At 42.6% G+C, this 16,931-nt stretch overlaps 2 protein-coding genes and 1 long non-coding RNA gene across 9 annotated transcripts in view; 1 reads left to right on the forward strand and 2 right to left on the reverse strand.

The window, feature by feature from the left end:
- The window catches only part of LOC109453618 (uncharacterized), a 21,672-nt gene extending 16,941 nt beyond the window's left edge, over nucleotides 1-4,731 (reverse strand). For both annotated transcript variants that reach the window (XR_012491341.1, XR_012491340.1), the window contains exon 1: nucleotides 4,525-4,731. This is a non-coding gene — a long non-coding RNA (uncharacterized LOC109453618). The remainder of the gene's footprint in view (nucleotides 1-4,524) is intronic.
- TM6SF1 (transmembrane 6 superfamily member 1) overlaps nucleotides 1-14,795 on the forward strand; it is a 22,468-nt gene extending 7,673 nt beyond the window's left edge. For 2 of the 6 annotated variants that reach the window (XM_074317855.1, XM_074317856.1), the window contains exons 3-9: nucleotides 600-703; nucleotides 2,363-2,445; nucleotides 3,075-3,196; nucleotides 4,657-4,761; nucleotides 6,444-6,536; nucleotides 6,703-6,822; nucleotides 13,926-14,145. In XM_074317855.1, coding sequence (XP_074173956.1) covers nucleotides 600-703; nucleotides 2,363-2,445; nucleotides 3,075-3,196; nucleotides 4,657-4,761; nucleotides 6,444-6,536; nucleotides 6,703-6,822; nucleotides 13,926-14,117 — 819 coding nt within the window. In that variant the 3' untranslated portion in view covers nucleotides 14,118-14,145. The other 4 variants (XM_019743443.2, XM_074317858.1, XM_074317857.1 and 1 more) reach the window with 4 other exon arrangements.
- The window catches only part of HDGFL3 (HDGF like 3), a 36,978-nt gene continuing 32,058 nt past the window's right edge, over nucleotides 12,012-16,931 (reverse strand). Inside the window, exon 6 of the mRNA XM_019743446.2 lies at nucleotides 12,012-16,733. Coding sequence (XP_019599005.1) covers nucleotides 16,728-16,733 — 6 coding nt within the window. The 3' untranslated portion in view covers nucleotides 12,012-16,727. The remainder of the gene's footprint in view (nucleotides 16,734-16,931) is intronic.

Here is a 16,931-nt window from a genome sequence, read left to right on the forward strand (position 1 = left end):
AGTGGTTGGGGAGGCCTCATTGGTTTGGTGACACTGCTTAGCATTTTTAAAAGATGGCAATGGCAGTGGACGGCAAACATTTTCCAGAGAAGACTGGGGAGGTGGAGGGCTTCCCAAGCTGAAGGGACAGTTTGGGCAAAACCTTGCAGACGACAAATAATCTGTGTCTCTCCACTCTAGGCTGAGATGCAGGTTTGCAGGGATGATGCTGAGTTCATTTGGGGACATGTGGAGTTTCAGGCGATTGAGGGACATCCTGGCAGATGTCCCAGTGGCAGGGCTTTGCAGGTCTTGAGCTCTGAGAAACATTCCTGGTGGAGAGAATGGGGGCCATCAGAGTAGTTGTACCTGAAGGTCTGAGAGAACAGGAGCTTGTCCAGAAGGTGGGGAGAAAGGAGGGCCTAGGGTTTTGGTGGCTCCAGGGTAAAGCCATATCTTCATGTTCCCACCGATGTTGTAATTTCACAGGATGAAGTTTTATTTTAACAGACTAACCTAAATTAGTTCTGTTCTATTCCACTTGTAATACAGGTCTGGTGTTGTGTGTGGACGTGTTCGAGTCATACTTAAAGTGGACTTCTTTCTAATGCTTCCCTCAGGGTGAACCGTATCTGAACACTGCGCATGGGCACATGACCTGCTACTGGGATGGTTCTGTTCACTACCTGATGTATCTGGTGATGGTGGCAGCCATAGCGTGGGAGTAAGTTGGCCTGCCGGGGGTGTATGTGTGCCTTTGCCATCTTAGCAACCCTCAGTGGGTATGTAAGGAAGACGCACAGAGGCAAATACACAGACAGGCACAAACAGACATGGGTACCTGCTCGGTGGACACAAGTTAGGCCTGGCTTTATGTTCTGGGCCCCACTGCCTTTTGAATGTGTCCTTCTGATGAGCCCCTGCCATGGCAGACCCCTTAACTCTCTGATTATGTTTTCTCAGAAGAACAGTCTCGTTCAGGAATGTAAGCCCAGCACATTCTAATTCAAAACTTCCATCTCACGTCAGTTCAGAGCTCTCTCTGCCCCCCATTCAGGCGCAGCCCTGAGGCTTAGGGGCCTGCACTGAAACTGGGGTGTACGGCCCGTCTCTTTTCTTTCTCGACTCACTCTGCGCTGGCTTCTCTGGGAATGTATGTACGTGGGGGTAAAGGCAGAGGGGCTGAGTCTTAGTGACGTTTGCTGTCCTCTGGCTATTGGGCCCCTTCATTATGATGTGCTAGGTCTGGCTTGGGGGGCACGTGTGTGGGTTCTTTGGAGACCCCACCACAGGGCCCTCCACACTGCGCCATGCTCTCTCTGGCTGAGTATGTGCCCGTGGTGGTTCTTTCTGCTGGGTTCCCTGTAGCCCAGAAGGCAGACCCTTTGGAGCGGGATCCTTTCCAGACGGCTCAAGTCCAGCGACCTTCTCACGCCTCCTCTCAGTGACAGGTTAGAGAAAGCCACGCATCTTTGTCTCCCCCACACAAGGCTGACATTCAGGTGGACCAAATGCCGGCTCAGTGCCTCCTCTCCTTCCAATCATGGACTCGAGGACAGCTCCAGCTAATTTTTGGACTTTTCTAGGTACCAGCCTCTCTGTTCATGAATGCTCTCAAGCTCTAGGGGACACGTCAGGTATTTCTGAGAATGCTTGGGCTCGGCGCAGAGGCTGTCATGAGGGGGCCAGGGTTTCTGCAGCTCCATTAGCTTCCCCCTGGGGCAGAAGACTGGCTCCTGCTGCCCATCCTCGTCCTTGGGATGGGCCTCCTGTGACCTGCTGGATTTGGCTTGGGGGTGGGGCAGGGCACATCGCACACAGTCTCCACTTCCGCTCCCTTCTGAGACTCTCCTTTGGAATTTCTCATCGCCCCTTCTGGAGGTGGGTTATGGGGTTATCAGTTGAAAGAACTTTTTGTCAGCATCGCCGATTAAGAAGATTACCACATGGGGTAGATGTCACTTATTCTCTTCATCTTTGGGGCTGTGGCCAAAATTCGGACACACCAGGAAAAGTCCACTTAACGTCCTATTACTCATACTTGACAATGACTTAAGATGTAGACCCAGTTTCCCTTTTTTGAACCTTCTTTCTCGTTTCATGCATAAGACTGCAATGCAGGACGCCTTTGACAGTGTGAGCTGCAGGGAACAGATCAGTGTAGCAAGCATGGTTCCTATTCCAAAGGACACAGTGTTCTATAACATACACGTATGGAAAGGAAGTTCCATCACCAGGGTTCCTTGTGTTTGATTTATTACTTCCAATTTAGTAAGTTTTGATTCATGCTCTTTACTAGTTAGACTAAAGATCATATCATGGGTCATTGTTTGTGACTAGAATTCTAAGTCAAGAGTACTAAGCCAAGATTTTTTCGTTACAGGGAAAGTTATAGAACCATCGGCCTATGTTGGGTTGGATCTATTATTATGAGCATTGTTGTTTTTGTGCCAGGAAACATTGTAGGTAAGAAACTTTATCTTAAAATTTCACTTTCATTTTCTGAAACAATGGAGATTGTTTTTAAATAGAGAAGCTATTTTGCTTGTAATCAAACCAAGAAATTCCAAGCTTAGTAAAAAGGTGTTTTGCAGAACTGTTTTCCTTTCCTTAATCTCACCTTTTAAGAAGTGTTTTTGAGCAATTTTCAGAAGTGTACATTGAACAATTAGGCAATTTAATATCAGTGATTACTGACTTTTAGAGGCACCTAGAGGGGTAAGTATTGTGTTTGTGGCTTCATTCAGTATGCAACTACTTTTTACAACTCTTTGTATTATGTGTAACTCTTGATATACTCTGGGAACTCGATAAATGTACTGGAAAATTAAGACTTTAAAGCTAATGTGAAGGAGGTTATTTATGCATGCAACAGATCAGGATATTATATTAAACATACTTTTAAAATAGGATATGCCTGTTAAACACCTAACGATTCTAAGTTGACCTGTTTTTTGGTTTTGTCTCATTAAAAACATTGTCTGGTCCATAGCAAAATTTTAGATGACTTGAGATGGGGAGGGATCCCAAATGTTACTTGTGTTTATATATGTTTTGGGCAAACTTCTGACTTTCTCTTTCTCTCTTTTAAATAGGGAAGTATGGAATACGCACTTGCCCTGCTTTTTTCTTAAGCATACCATATACTTGTCTTCCTGTCTGGGCTGGTTTCAGAATCTATAATCAGCCATCAGAAAATTATAATTATCCCTCAAAGGTGATTTTTATTAAGCTAAACGTAACCCGTTCTCAGACTCCCAGGGCTCAGTCACGTCCACTGGCCACTGAACCGTGCCTGCATGGACTGGAGCATGTGGGGCTGCCCATCCGTGTGACTGTGTGGATTCTACCGTGTGGGTTCAGACCTGAGTTGCGGTGGCCAAGACAGACTGTTTCTGTCTGAATACATCTGTTTCCTCTGCCAGTGGTCACCGTGACTCTTCCTCTCAAATTCTGCATTAGCATGCTGTGTGGTTTGTCTGGGGCTGTCAGTGGCCTGGAGTTTGAACACCTGGGCACCCCTTTCAGAGATACCGATGCAGGTAGTGCCCCGAGGGGAGGCTGGGAAGATACTGCCGTTCACGGCGGCACACACAGCCATAGGGAGATCCAGGCCCATGGAAACTGGCTACAGGACGTCTTCTGAGTCAGCTTCCTTCCCTTCACAGCCAAGTGGTCAAGGTGACACAGTACTGGCCCGGCAGGTACTCTGTTAAGGTCTTTGCTTCTAAGCTAGTGACATCTTTCTAAGTTTCGCTTCTTTTATAGGTATCAGATCCTTAAGCAAAATTCTTTTAAGCGAAACTTAAATATATGAAAATATGAATTACTAGATAATCAGAATGTGATGATTCATTTTACAACGATTTATAATAGAATTCGTCAAAATGCATTTTAATTTACAAACAGTTCTTTTGTAAACATTTAGACACCCGCCATGTAGACTGAGGTTGGCACACTGACAACTGGTCCTCCCGTGCTCTTATCTGAGGAGTGAGGTGGTTGTTACAAAGCCACAGCAAACAGGAACCATGGCCTTGGTCTTGGTGCCGCGGCTGCTGGAGGCCCATGTCAGTGTGTCAGCAGTGTTCCTCTTTATATTTTTAAATGTTAAAACACATGGGTGGCAGGGAGAAAGGGAATCATGCAGTGCTGACAGAACAGAAACTCAGAATCGCTCTGCAAAGCAATTTGGCTCGATTCTCAACCTTAACAAATTTAACCCTTTAAGTCTTAATTTTGTGAAAAATAAATGTGTGTGTGTGTATATATATCTCTATCTATATATATATGTAGATATAGATCTATAGATATATAAGTATCCAGAAAAATATAGCAACTATTAATAGTGTGATAGGTTTATGGTTTACTTTTTTAAAATGAGTGTATCTTACATTTATAATCACAAAAATGCTATTTCAAGAAGAAAAAAAAAAGGACTCAGAGCTAGAAGGGCCCTTCAGAATCACATGGCCCATTCTGCTCATTTCATGGATGAGGAAACTGAGACCTGAGGGGGGAAATGACTTTCCTAAAGGTACATGCCTGGTGGTTTCTGATGGGCGCTGTGAATCTTCAGAATCCCTTGTCATCCATCATCATAGCACGTGTGTTTCAGTAGATCTCAGACTTCTTGGATACTTTGGGCCTGCTCATTAGTTACCCACTGTATTTTAGGTCGTTCAGGAAGTCCAAGCGAAGGACCTGCTGAGAAGACCATTCGATTTAATGTTGGTCATATGTCTCCTTCTGGCAACTGGATTTAGCCTGTTTAGAGGTTTGGTAAGCATAATAGATCAAAATAACATTCAAATATATGTGTATCGGACTTCCTAGCACACTAACAACGTATTCCTCCCATTCGAGCCTGGAAGGCTGGTCCTGCTTCCTGCCACTCCTACCTGGGTCCAGCCCACACCGCCCCTCCCAAGGGGGTGGTCCATTCTGGGCTGCTTCAGGTCCTTAGATGAAACTGTCCCCAGAGGTTTCTTCCTCCCTGTTTTAGGGCAGCTGAAAAATTAGCCATTAGAGTCTCATTCTTCTGGTTCCTTTGATGTTTCTGATTTAGAGCTCCCGGGTAAAGTTGATAACTTAAGACTGTGTACAACTGTGGCCCATGGCCTCCAGGTGTTTTCAGGAGCCGGGAGATGGGACTGGCGGCTACCAGAGTGAGGAGGTAGAATCCTGGCCACTTAACTAGTTTTGGGGCCTTGGAAAAATTACTTCACCTCTTTGACGCTCACTTTCTTCCTCTACAAAATAACAGAACCTACCTTATAGTATTGTTTTAAAGATGAAATAATGAACAACAGACACTTCAGAGGGCCTAGTACATAGTAAGTGCTCAGTAAATGACTGCTGTTACTATTTTTATCAATCAATGATTCTTCACAGTGCCCCAGTTTCACGATTTATTTTTAGGAGAAACAAATTTGAGCAGCCAGAATTACACGGTCAATTATGTTCAGTTCAATGACAATTAGTAACTGTCCTAAGCCTGCTGTCCTGCAGAACAGCTGGGGAGCAGTGTGGCGAGAGGAAGCTGTGGTAGCGGACTCACTGTTTTGGGGTTGGCTGGCTGGGCTCAGCGTGAGAAGGGAAGTAAAGCGGAAATCAGGGCCATAGGCTTCACTCAGACCACAGAGTCGTGAAACTGTTCTTTGGTTAGCTTGCTGTAATTCCCGAAGGTAAGAGAACAACACAGATGAGTTCCCACTGTCCTCATGCCCGTACATGAGAATGTGTGCGTGGGGGTGTGCACATGCTTGGTGGGTGGGGATTTAGGTGGGGGCACTGTGACCAACTCCGCCACTGGCCTGTGTTCATATGCGTTACCTGGGTGGGATAACATCCACGGCCAGGGCATGAGGGATGATGCCCGAGGGAGGTGACTCGGAGGGGACCCAGTAATGTGCCAAAGAGACACGTTCTGTGGCCTTCAGGTCTACTCTGCGGTGACCAAACCTGCTCTGCTCTCTTTCAAAGTGAGGTGGCTTTGGATGAGAGGACCCCTCTTTCAGACCCTTGTCCTTTACCGCCCCCAAAGGCCATATACTCTGCGAGGCACTGGACAGAGGGTGGCGTAGTAAGATGAATGTGGTCTAGAAATGCACTCTTCTTCCTGCAGGGAATAGCTGGCTAGTCATTCCCAGGAAAAGTGAAGCTGGTGAACTAAAGCAGGCTGTGCTTTGGCTGGCGAGCGCCAGATGCTTATACTGAATACTCAAAGGTACCCAAGAGCAGAGTGTTAGTTTCCAGTGCCTGCTCCACTATTAACCTCTGCTTGATCTCCTTAGAGCAAATCGGCAGAATATTTCTTTCCCTTTTACTGATGAGCTTCTACAATACATAGTTTTTGTTAGATAGCAAAGCAGCTTGTGACTAAACCTGGCACATTCAGCCTTATCAGCAAACCTAAGAACCAGATGTGACTATCTTCGTAATGAATTCATTTCTGTTCTCAGATTGCTTTGGACTGCCCAGCTGAGCTCTGCCGATTTTATGCGCAATTTCAAGAGCCCTATCTAAAGGATCCTGCTGCTTATCCTAAAATCCAGGTCAAGTAGTTACAAAACCTAAGATTTTTCTAAAATTAATTTCCTCTTTAAGAATGGGAAAATGTGGTCCCACGTAAGACATAGGATGGAAATGTTAACTTGTCGTGCTGTTCTTCAGGCCAGGTTGACCATGGATTTGCTGATGATGTTTCTCTGTTCAATACAGATGCTGGTCTATCTGTTCTATTCTGTCCCTTACTTTGTGGTTGCACTTTATGGCTTAGTGGTGCCCGGATGCTCCTGGATGCTTGACATAACCCTGATACATGCTGGCGGTCTAGCACAGGTACTAAGCATATGCTCCATTCTGGAAGTGTACTGGGGGTGGGGCTGTCATGGCTGAATAGCTGAAAAACATCTCTGCTCGGTGTTTTAGGGTAAGAAATATTAGATATGTTGTGCCCTTTTGTTTTACAGTTCTTTAGAAGACCTTCCTGCATATACATTTTATTTAAATCTCACAGTGACTACCTGGTAGGTGCACCGTCATTTATACCGGTGAGGCCCAGCAAGGTTACGTGATTTGCCCAAGGTCACATACCCAGCAAGTGGCACTGCTATTTATAGTACCTTTTCCCAGTTTCTAAACTCCGTGGCTGCTAAAGAGAACTGAGAGCTGTTATCTATAAGATATAGCCCTGGCCCCAGCTTGGAACAGGTGTTCAGTGAATGCTACTGCACTGAACTGGAAATGAAATTAGCTATGGAATTATCACACAAAGTACATTTTCACAAAATAACAACTAGCAAAACAAACTGATCTTATCAACAAGAAAGAAAATTAAGTGATTTTTATCTTCTATTTTCTTACTACAAGTAAAGAAACTAAATGAACTTATCTTTTAAAATTATCTTCATCTTGCTCTTTTCAAGCAGCATAAGAATGAGGTTCATTCAGAAACTCCAGGCATATTCGTCCAGTTCATTATAACCATGGCACAGTAACTGATGGCAAAAAGACACACTAGAATTGACAGGGTTGAAAAGTTATGGTATTTATGGGTTAACACAATGGGTTGTATTCTTCCCATCTGAGGTACTTTGTAGGAGCTTTAACTCTTGTTTGTATCAATGAGCCTATGGGAAAACCGGTTTCGTTATATGTCATTTCACTTAAAGTTGTAGAACCTATCAATGACTCTATGTGAGGACTTATTTAATATCTTAATATCAAAAAAGTTGATGCAGCACCCACAAGTAATGGTTGCTGTCCTTTCCTTGAAGGACTTAAGAAGGAAGATAATTAATATTTACCCTCTTTGCAGACCTCTGAATTCCTGACTCCTCAGGCTTTGGTTTTGGGTCTTTATTTCCATGTCTTTCAATACTAGCTATAAGCTGATGATTTCCAATTTTCTATCTTTAAACCACAGTTCCCAGACTCCTTTAAATTCCAAACTCAGTCCTTTCACATGGATGTCTCACTAGCATTTCAGATTTAATGTCTAAAACAGGACTCTTGGTTCTGCCCACAACTTCTCTTCCATTTCCCCCATCTTCCTTGCAACTCAAGTCAAAAACTTGGGAGTTAATTCTTCTACTTTCTGTTCCCTCACCTACTCTATCCAGCCTGTCACCAGGTCTGGTTAGTTCTGCCTCCAGAGTAATTCTCAAATGCACTTTTTTACAGCCTCGTTGCCACTAGTGGTCTGAGCTCTCATCACCATCCTTCATGTGAGGCCAACCACGCTGAATTTGTGTTATGGACAGGCTGGCTACGTGCTCTGCTGGAGTAGCAGATACTCAGTGCCTTAACACAATCAAGTTTTATTTCTCGCGTGTACAAAGATCAGGTGGGATTTTTCCAGAGCCAGGCCTGGAAGGGAGGCGGATAAATGTGGGCTTCCTGTGTGATGACCATATGGCATTCTCTAAGTTTTTAAAAAGTCTCCCTGAGAGATGAGAAAGCTGAGGGTCCAGGAAGCTGGGTACTTGCTGAAGGTCACAAAGTTACTAAGTGGCAGACTGGGGATATGAAGTCGTGTCTGACCCCAAAGCCCACATTCTTCTCCACTGTTATCCCTCTCCTCATGCAGACATCAGCCATGCTACACAGCTCCGAGAACGCTATGTAAGGCATTGTGTGTGGCATGAAGGAGTTGGAGAACCCTCGGGGGTAGGAGGCAGTGCCATCAAGCTGGGCTGAGTGGGCTTTATTAGACTAAGGACACACTTAGGCATGGGGCGTGCAGCAGGTCTGAGGGGAGAGTAAGCCTTGGCTTTTGTTTTCTTGGCCTGGTTCCCCGGTCACATTTTCCTGTGCCCTTAAGGACACAGGGCCTCCCACTCACCCTACTCTTACCAGGCCCTTTCTTTAGAGGATGAGATTGCTCAGAGCTAGACAACTACTCGTTACCTGTGTGCTTTGCCTCTGCATGCCACGTGTCATCGGCTGGGATGCTGGTACGAGTGAGGCCAGGCGTTGGACCTGGTCAAGTCTCAGAAGACTGCCAGCAGCCAGGAGGTGTGAAGGGCACAGCTTGAGGCAAATGGGTGCTTGGAGCTGACTCAGGAGGACTGACCCCAGACTGTACCTGCTGGTGAGGCTGAGCCTGCAGATGGGCACCTGACTCCAGCCAGGCGGTTCTGGGAAGGGCAGCGTAGACAGCAGAGCAACTGGCAGCAGCAGCAGCAGCTTCGGCCAGACCCCAGGCTTTGCAGGAATCTTTGGGCTTGTCCATCACCACTCAGTGTAGCAAGGTAGCCTGAGCCTACAGACTAGATCCTGTAAATGTCAGAAGGATGCTTCTCCCGACCCAACAATGTAATCCAAAAATTACGTGTCTGACATTCCCATAGCTCTTGGCTGGGCTTTAGTATCTACCTATTCCGCGTGTTTAGCCACAAGAGAAGTTACAAATCATAGTGCTACAAAATAGTGCACACAATGAGAATGTTGAATTCTTGTCATGGGATTTGTTTTCTACTTAGCGAATACTTCTTATGAAATGAATGCTCCTCTTGGGAGGGTATCTGACACACTCCTCACAGAAAGCATCCAACATTACCTTGACTAGCACCCCTGCTTGCTACCATTCCTCATTTAGAAGTCTTACGCAATCATGATCCTACAAACTTCGTCAAAACCTGCATGTATTGAAAGAGCTAGTGAATTCCCAAGAGCCTATGCAATTTAACAAGAAAAATACCTTTGAAAAGCTTCTAGATCAGTACAAGTCCATAGAAAACATTGTGAAGTAGTTACTGGTCCCTGATTTCAGGCCGTGCAGGAGTCTGCCAAATCTGCCGCCTTCAGAAGTCGAAAGATCAATCAAGAAGTAAAAGAAAATCAAATCAAACCAGGATGCATTTTACCCCAGAGTTCCACTGGGGACGCATTCATAACCCAAGTGTCTTCCCATAGAAATTCCTCAGCATAGGATTCAAGTTGCAAGTCTAATTTGAAAAGTATTACAGGCTCGTTAGATCCATTCATTAGCATTTTCTATCAATTGAAGAATTTTTTTTTCTGCTAAAGTGTCACTGAAAATTAAGAGAATCAGAGCCAACAGAGTCAAAATGGCTAAGAGCGTGAGCTCCAAAGGCAGACTGGTTCCACCTCAGCCATCACTAATGAGCTCAGTGAGCCTGGTATTTCTCTCAGATCCCGTTCCCTCTTCTGTGTGGTTAGGATAGTAACAGTACCTTTCTCATCGAGTTGCTGTGAGGATTAAATGATGCAATATGTGTAAAGGGCTTTGAACACTGCCTGGCATGTCATAATCTATGAACCTCTTCATTGCTATTATTTTGTTGTTGTTAGAAGAGTCCCAGTAAGAATCTGGAGGGGAAATACCTTATGTTGTTCAGAAGATCCATTCATTAATCTGTAGCGATGGGTATTGTGTGTAATAACCTAAAAATCAGAGAAACTGGGAGAAAGCTTTGGGGCAGCTTCACAGTGGGTTTGGCAGGGAGCCTCCACGCCACCGTTAACCCTCATGGCCACGGAAGCAGGAGCGGTTCCGTTTCAGCCAGGCTACGCCCTTCCCATCCAGGCCTCGTCCTCAGCTCCCTGGCTATGCAGGTGCGACATGCTTTCTCATAAAGGGGTCTAGAGGCCCATCTGCAGATAATTCAGTTGACTCTATGGGAGGTAAATTTTATGTTTCTCCTTTATGGAAACCTTTAAGAAATATCTGAAAGCTTTATGAAGAACATGGGTAACTGGGATACTAATGCAAATCCCATTTTAATCATGTGCTTCTGGGGTGATGCCTCACTAAACATCTTTACTCTTAAAATTAGACTTTGGGTTTACTATTTTACGTGCTTATTATCCTTTAGTGGAGACAGACAGTCTTGAAATTGTCAAAAGGTCAGCAAGGGGATCTAAAACCAAAGAGCCTAGGTTTTCAACGAAGTAGAGTACAGATCCTGGACAGGTATTTCGGTTGGGTTTTGAATCTGTCTGTGGAAAAGCCCCATGTACTTGGCACGGTCCTAACCTCTTGCCAAAGATCAACTCATTGAACCGGCATGGCAACCCCAGGAGCCGGCTCCGTTATTAGCCAACTTCTACAGATGAGGGAGCCAAAGAGGTTACATACCTAACGCAAGGTCAGACTGCTGGTTTGCGGTGTAGCCGGGACTGGACGCTGTCAGTCTGCTTCCAGGTTCAATGTCCTTAACCACTAGACTATGCTGCTCAGAAAAGCCTACAAAAACGGTAACACAGTCCTGGATTAGCTACTTATACTGTATTGGCCAAAGAGCCTGGCTATTGTCCCAATATTCCCATTCGTTTTGACCTGTATTTGTGTGGATACGTGAAACTTAGTTCTCCTTTCTGGAGCCAGGAATGTGCTTTTCAGTCACCCCTTCCAGACTGTCTCTATAAATATAAGAAAACAGAGCTACTAAAATTTAACCTTTCTTTGCCTTTATTATCTCATTTTCTATCCCAATCATCCATTCTAAAAAAAAAAATTAAAATTAAAATATATCTCATGTAAAGGTGAAAAATGATTTAGAATGGAGTAGACAAAAAATTATTAGGGGCTCCACCTCACATCACTGAATTTTGGAGCAATGTGTGGGATCCATAACTTGGACCTACAAGCCTGGGCCATGTCAGCTCAGCAGCAGACCCCAGCACAGTGCTTGGGCCTCGTCATAAGGTGGGAGACACTCTGCAGCCCCTTCTCACCTATGTGCTGGGGACTCTCCTCAGGTGAGGCTAAGGTTCTTCTGAAACTTCAGAAGCCTGGAAACAACTCCAGATGCTGAGGCTGGGTGCCCACTCCGCTGAGGTGTGGCCACCATCATACACACACCATTAGAACCATGGACAGCACCAGAAACGGCAGAAAGCAAGCCTCAGGCTGCTTCTCTCTCAGAAATGCACCTCTTGATCAAAAATAACATCGTCTTTGCCCCATGAAATAATTCTGAAGACAAAGGCCTACTAAAACAGGTATAAAAACAGAGAAATGCTTTGTAGAAGCTTTCTGTATTTTGACAGCCACAAGACCATTGTTGTAGAATGTTTATTGAGCTCTAACAGTGCGAGAGGTGGCACACAAAAAACATCAGACAGTACCTGCCCGGTGGGCTTACAATCTACTCTAAAGACAGGATCATGGTTTCATGTGGCCATGAGTGTGCTGTTGGAGAAAATGAGGTATTAACTGCACGGTTAGTGCAGGACAAAAGCCTCAGGAATCACTGGCTGTGCTGGTTTCCCATGCGAGTAGGCGTGATCGCTCTGATCACCCATTCTCTGCAAGTAGGGTTGGCATTGCCCCACGTTTGGTGCTTTCTATGATGTGTACAAGTGTCTATAAAGATAGAGACACCAAACCCACACTTCTGAAAATCAGGTTTCAAATCTGGCCTCCAGTACAGAAGAAAAACATTGGTTACAGTCAGTCAAACACTGTTATTCCAAACAGGCCCTAGGGGAAAATAGTGCCGGGAACACTTTCCTGTTAAGTGTTCCCACGATGTCCACAGGACCAGCAGCTCTGGGCAACCTCTCAAATACCCTTTATTCTCAAGGTCACTTGTCTTCAGAGCCCAGAGAAGAAATGCTTATGGGCTGCTGGGTTCCCTTTAGGCACCTGCCCCGGGAGGTGTTCGAGGGCAGAGCCCTCTTAGGGCCTGGTGGACCACAAAGCAGGTGTCCTTGGCAACACACCCAATTAATTTGATTTCTATCTCCAGAGAGCAGCAAACCTATAACAGAGGTCCCCAGAATGTCCCAGTAACTTATATAAATGTAGTCTGTTGAAATATCTGTCACTGATATAAAGCCATACACGTGCTGCTTATGAAAACCTGTCCTTTGCTTGTCATGGGAAAATCAAGTGCTTAGTAACACCTTTGTCTGTTAACCTCTTAGCAGAATAAACTGATTTCATGTGAAAGGAAATGCAAGATAACATATGTATTTAAAGCAAATTATTTAGTTTTCATTCTTGTTATATCTGTGCCTTTCTTAGACTGTGATACCTTCTGTCTCTTCCCTTTGATTCTGATGAACTATTAACTCACCACCTATTAGTTATACCCCCAATTCTTTATTCCTGTGTATCTTGAGTCTCAGTAAGGTATGAAAATGCAGACTCCAGGACTGCACTTTGTAATGATACAAGGATCCTGAGCAAATCCCACAGAAAGAAACCTTTTCTAATACAGTTCCCCCTGTACTTATGAAAAGTATCAAAAAGACCAACCAGCACATTCTGATGTGTGTTCTGAACAAGTAAAGAAGCTCTTACCTTTCCATTTTATAAGCAGACCAGCCGTACTTCTAAATAAATTATAATTAGACTCAAAAAGGTCGCCTTCCTGTACAGTTGCCATTTTATGGAGAGCAACCATAAGTCCATCGCCACCTGCATCGGTAACCTTATCTTACAAAACAACTTTTAGCATTTTTGCAAGTTGCACGAGAAACAAATACATGAATGAATAAATAAAGCACCAAAGATACATAATGAAAGGCTTTGAGCTCTTGCTACAGGGAGTAGGTGACAGACTAATAAATGAAACTGAGGTCCTCAGCGCTTTTCAACTCTGCACTTTCTTAATTTTCACTGGAACACGCTTTATGAGCCACTATCGAGACCTTATACAGGATGTTCAGAATGCAAATCAGGAAAAAACAGACTTTTCTCAGATTTTTCTGTTAGACTGAACTAATGTTTGGTCTCGGGCACTGCTCGGGTTATAAAACAGCTGGTGAAATAAAGCCACGCTAAAGGTGTACTTTATTTGAACAGTTATGTCAAGACTGGCCCTAAATTCAATGACATACTGACGACTATGGATTGTTTGAAAGTACTGTTTTGAAGGCAGAGGAACAGGGTCTGAATTCAGAACTCATTGTACACCCAACTGAACACAAAGTTCATGCTTACCCTGTTTTGTTTTTTAATGCAACAGGCTCAGTTTTCTCACATCGGTGCTTCTCTTCATGCTAGAACTGCTTATGTGTACAGAGTCCCCGAAGAAGCGAAAATCCTTTTTCTAGTATTAAACATAGCATACGGAGTTCTTCCTCAGCTCCTGGCCTATCGTTGTATCTACAAACCAGAGTTCTTCATAAAAATAAAGGCAGATGAAAAAGTTGAATAAAAACATTATTTCATGTTGTTCTTCTCTATATTACTGACTTTTGTTATCCTGGTACTGGTATTTTGTCCCATTCCATTCCCTTCCCACACAGGAACACTTAAGAATATATAAATTCTTCTTTCTGCACTATGTGTGTGAGCTATATATGGTACTGTGTGGGTATGTTTTCTTTTTTTTGAATAAAAATTGAAGTGGAGAAACAGTTTAAAGAAATAGTCAAAATTGTGAATAAACTTGACCATCTATCTCAATATTCTGTTTGCACATGAGGGTGAAAAATTACAATTCATCTCCTACAATAGTGAGCATGGAAATGAAACTATTCAAAAGTGAATATGGTTTATGCATATTAAAAGTTCAAAATAGCAAATAGAGATTGGAGAAATATTTTTGCATAAGATGTATATGCTTCATTATCAACATTGATATAAAAGGCAAATTGCCAGAATATTTTAAAATGCTATTTGAAAAATGTTTTCCCAAGGAAAGCATATTATTTACTGCTGTTTTAATAACTGCTTTTACTAAAATTTCTTTGTGAGCCTAAATAGCTAAAGAGAGATCAATAATTGTATTGTTACCCTTAATGGAATATTTGTTTTACTGGTAACTGGAGATATTTCTATTGCATTTCTCTGTATATTTTTAATAAAATTTTTGGCCTTTTATGAAAACAAATCTCATTAAATTTGAAACATTTTTTTTCCAGAAGTTTTGCAGTCTTTTTAGGCTTTTTATTTTAAAACTTTGTCAGTAGTAAGTTCCAAGTCAAAATGCCATCTACAGTCTCCTTATGTTTTAGTGTGAGCAATGAAGAGCCCTTTTGACACAGTAATTACATTTCATTAATTTTAAATCCAATTAAAATACTCAAAAAGTACCTTTTAAGGAAAAAGAACTGGATTGTCATTCCTACTATCTTTTAATGAACTTTTCACATTTGGAATCGTGAGTATAAAAGAAAAACATTAGCATTTGCTAAATGAGAGAAACCCAAACACAGCTGCCTCTGCTGTGGCCTACAGTGGTAGTGGGGAGGGGGGTTCATACCCTGGACCACCCTCATCACCCTTGGCCACCACCATCACCGTCACCATCGGCATCATTAATGCCCTTAGGCTTTTAGAGCGTTCACGTTTTCTCTTCATGTTATTTATTAGCTCTTCACCAAAGCAAGAAAACTAAAAGAAAATGGGGTCAAATCAATACATGGATAATGTCAAGTGTCTGAATTTAGGGTCCATCGAGCTGGTAAATATCTTAGATGTATAAGCAATCACGGAGCTTTTCCTCTCCCTCCCCGCAGTGTTTACAAACAAACAAACAAGCAAACAAACTAAAGCCCAGAGAGTATTTAAAAAGAAAAAGAAAACCCTCACCTGCACTTGATTCTATTGTCAACTTGCTGTTAACAAATTTTGCTTTAATATATGGATTACATTAATACCTCACGTTACATATATGAAGCCAAATTACACTAACTTAGTTGTTTACAACCTCAAATCTTACTCCCAGTACACATTCCAATAAATTTATTCTGTAAAAACAATACATTTTTTTGTTTTTGATTTTTTTTTTTTTTTTACAGTAAACTTTTCAACTACAAATCTCGAATACGCGAAAGATGGTCCAAGGACAAGCATAACAGGATTGATAAAACCCAAACTGACTAAATGTGTTCTCACAATATAAGCTGGCATAAAAATAAATAAAATTCTCTATTATCACAATAGCAACAATAATGTACACATAATAATGGTTTGTGGATGGATATTAACTATTCTAATTCTAGTTCTGAAAGAAAATGAGTCCATTTTAAAAGTCTATATTTAAAAGTCAGTGCTTTGTCTGGTTTCCCATAGGGCTACTGCTGATTCCTGCTTTAAAATGTAAAGTACCCACATTGAGTAATTCGCTCACATTGTATTGGCAGTGGGAAAAAAATAAATTGTTGTCTTTATTTTGGAGTAACACAAAAAGACTCACTGACTTCACATATAGAAACTGAGTTTGTGTACATAACAACATGAGTTTTGAGAAGTATAAGCTGTCAACTAGCTATTTCTAATACAGAATAGATATTTTACAGTATGATTAAACTTTACACGTGGCCTCAAAACTGAAGGACAATTTTAATTTCATCTTCAATATGCCAACGTTATATATCTAGGAATGGTTCCTGGGTTCTGTCACAGAGAGGAAATACACATTATGCTGAGTGGTCATTTAAAAAAAATGCGAATTTATACTTAACTGAGTGTTTGGTGATGGTGGAGAAAGGCAGGAAAATTATGAACATAACTGCCTTGATAATAGGATCCTAGCCATGTATAAGTTTGTGCAAAAACCTTGATAATCCTTAGTGGTTAAGGGCAACTTCATGCAACCAAATAACATGAAATTAAATCAATAACCTTAAAAAAGGCTAAAATATCTTTTCTTTCTTTCCCCAAACACAACAGAGAGGAATGTGAATAATGTACATACAAACTGGGGATCTGTCAATGACAACAAGGACAGTGTTGGTTCATATCAAATCCAAGAATATTAGACAACCAAACACACAACCTTCTTGCGGTTTCTCTCAATATGCAGCATTCAGTACAGTAGTTAAGTCTGTAAAAAAGAAAGAAAACCAAGGTTTAGACGACTGAGGACACCAACAATAAAAGCTACCTACACCTGGACGGTATACAACCGGGTCGTCTGAGATTTTCAGCTGCACTGCAGCATCGACTACACTTAGCAAGAACAGCCTCTGAGGCTTTGTGTTATACCCATCAGGGCAGAAAGCCAAAGGAGCTACTAGGACAT

Source organism: Rhinolophus sinicus, linkage group LG13 (genome assembly GCF_036562045.2).
Source record: "Rhinolophus sinicus isolate RSC01 linkage group LG13, ASM3656204v1, whole genome shotgun sequence".
Taxonomy (NCBI): Eukaryota; Metazoa; Chordata; class Mammalia; order Chiroptera; family Rhinolophidae; genus Rhinolophus; species Rhinolophus sinicus.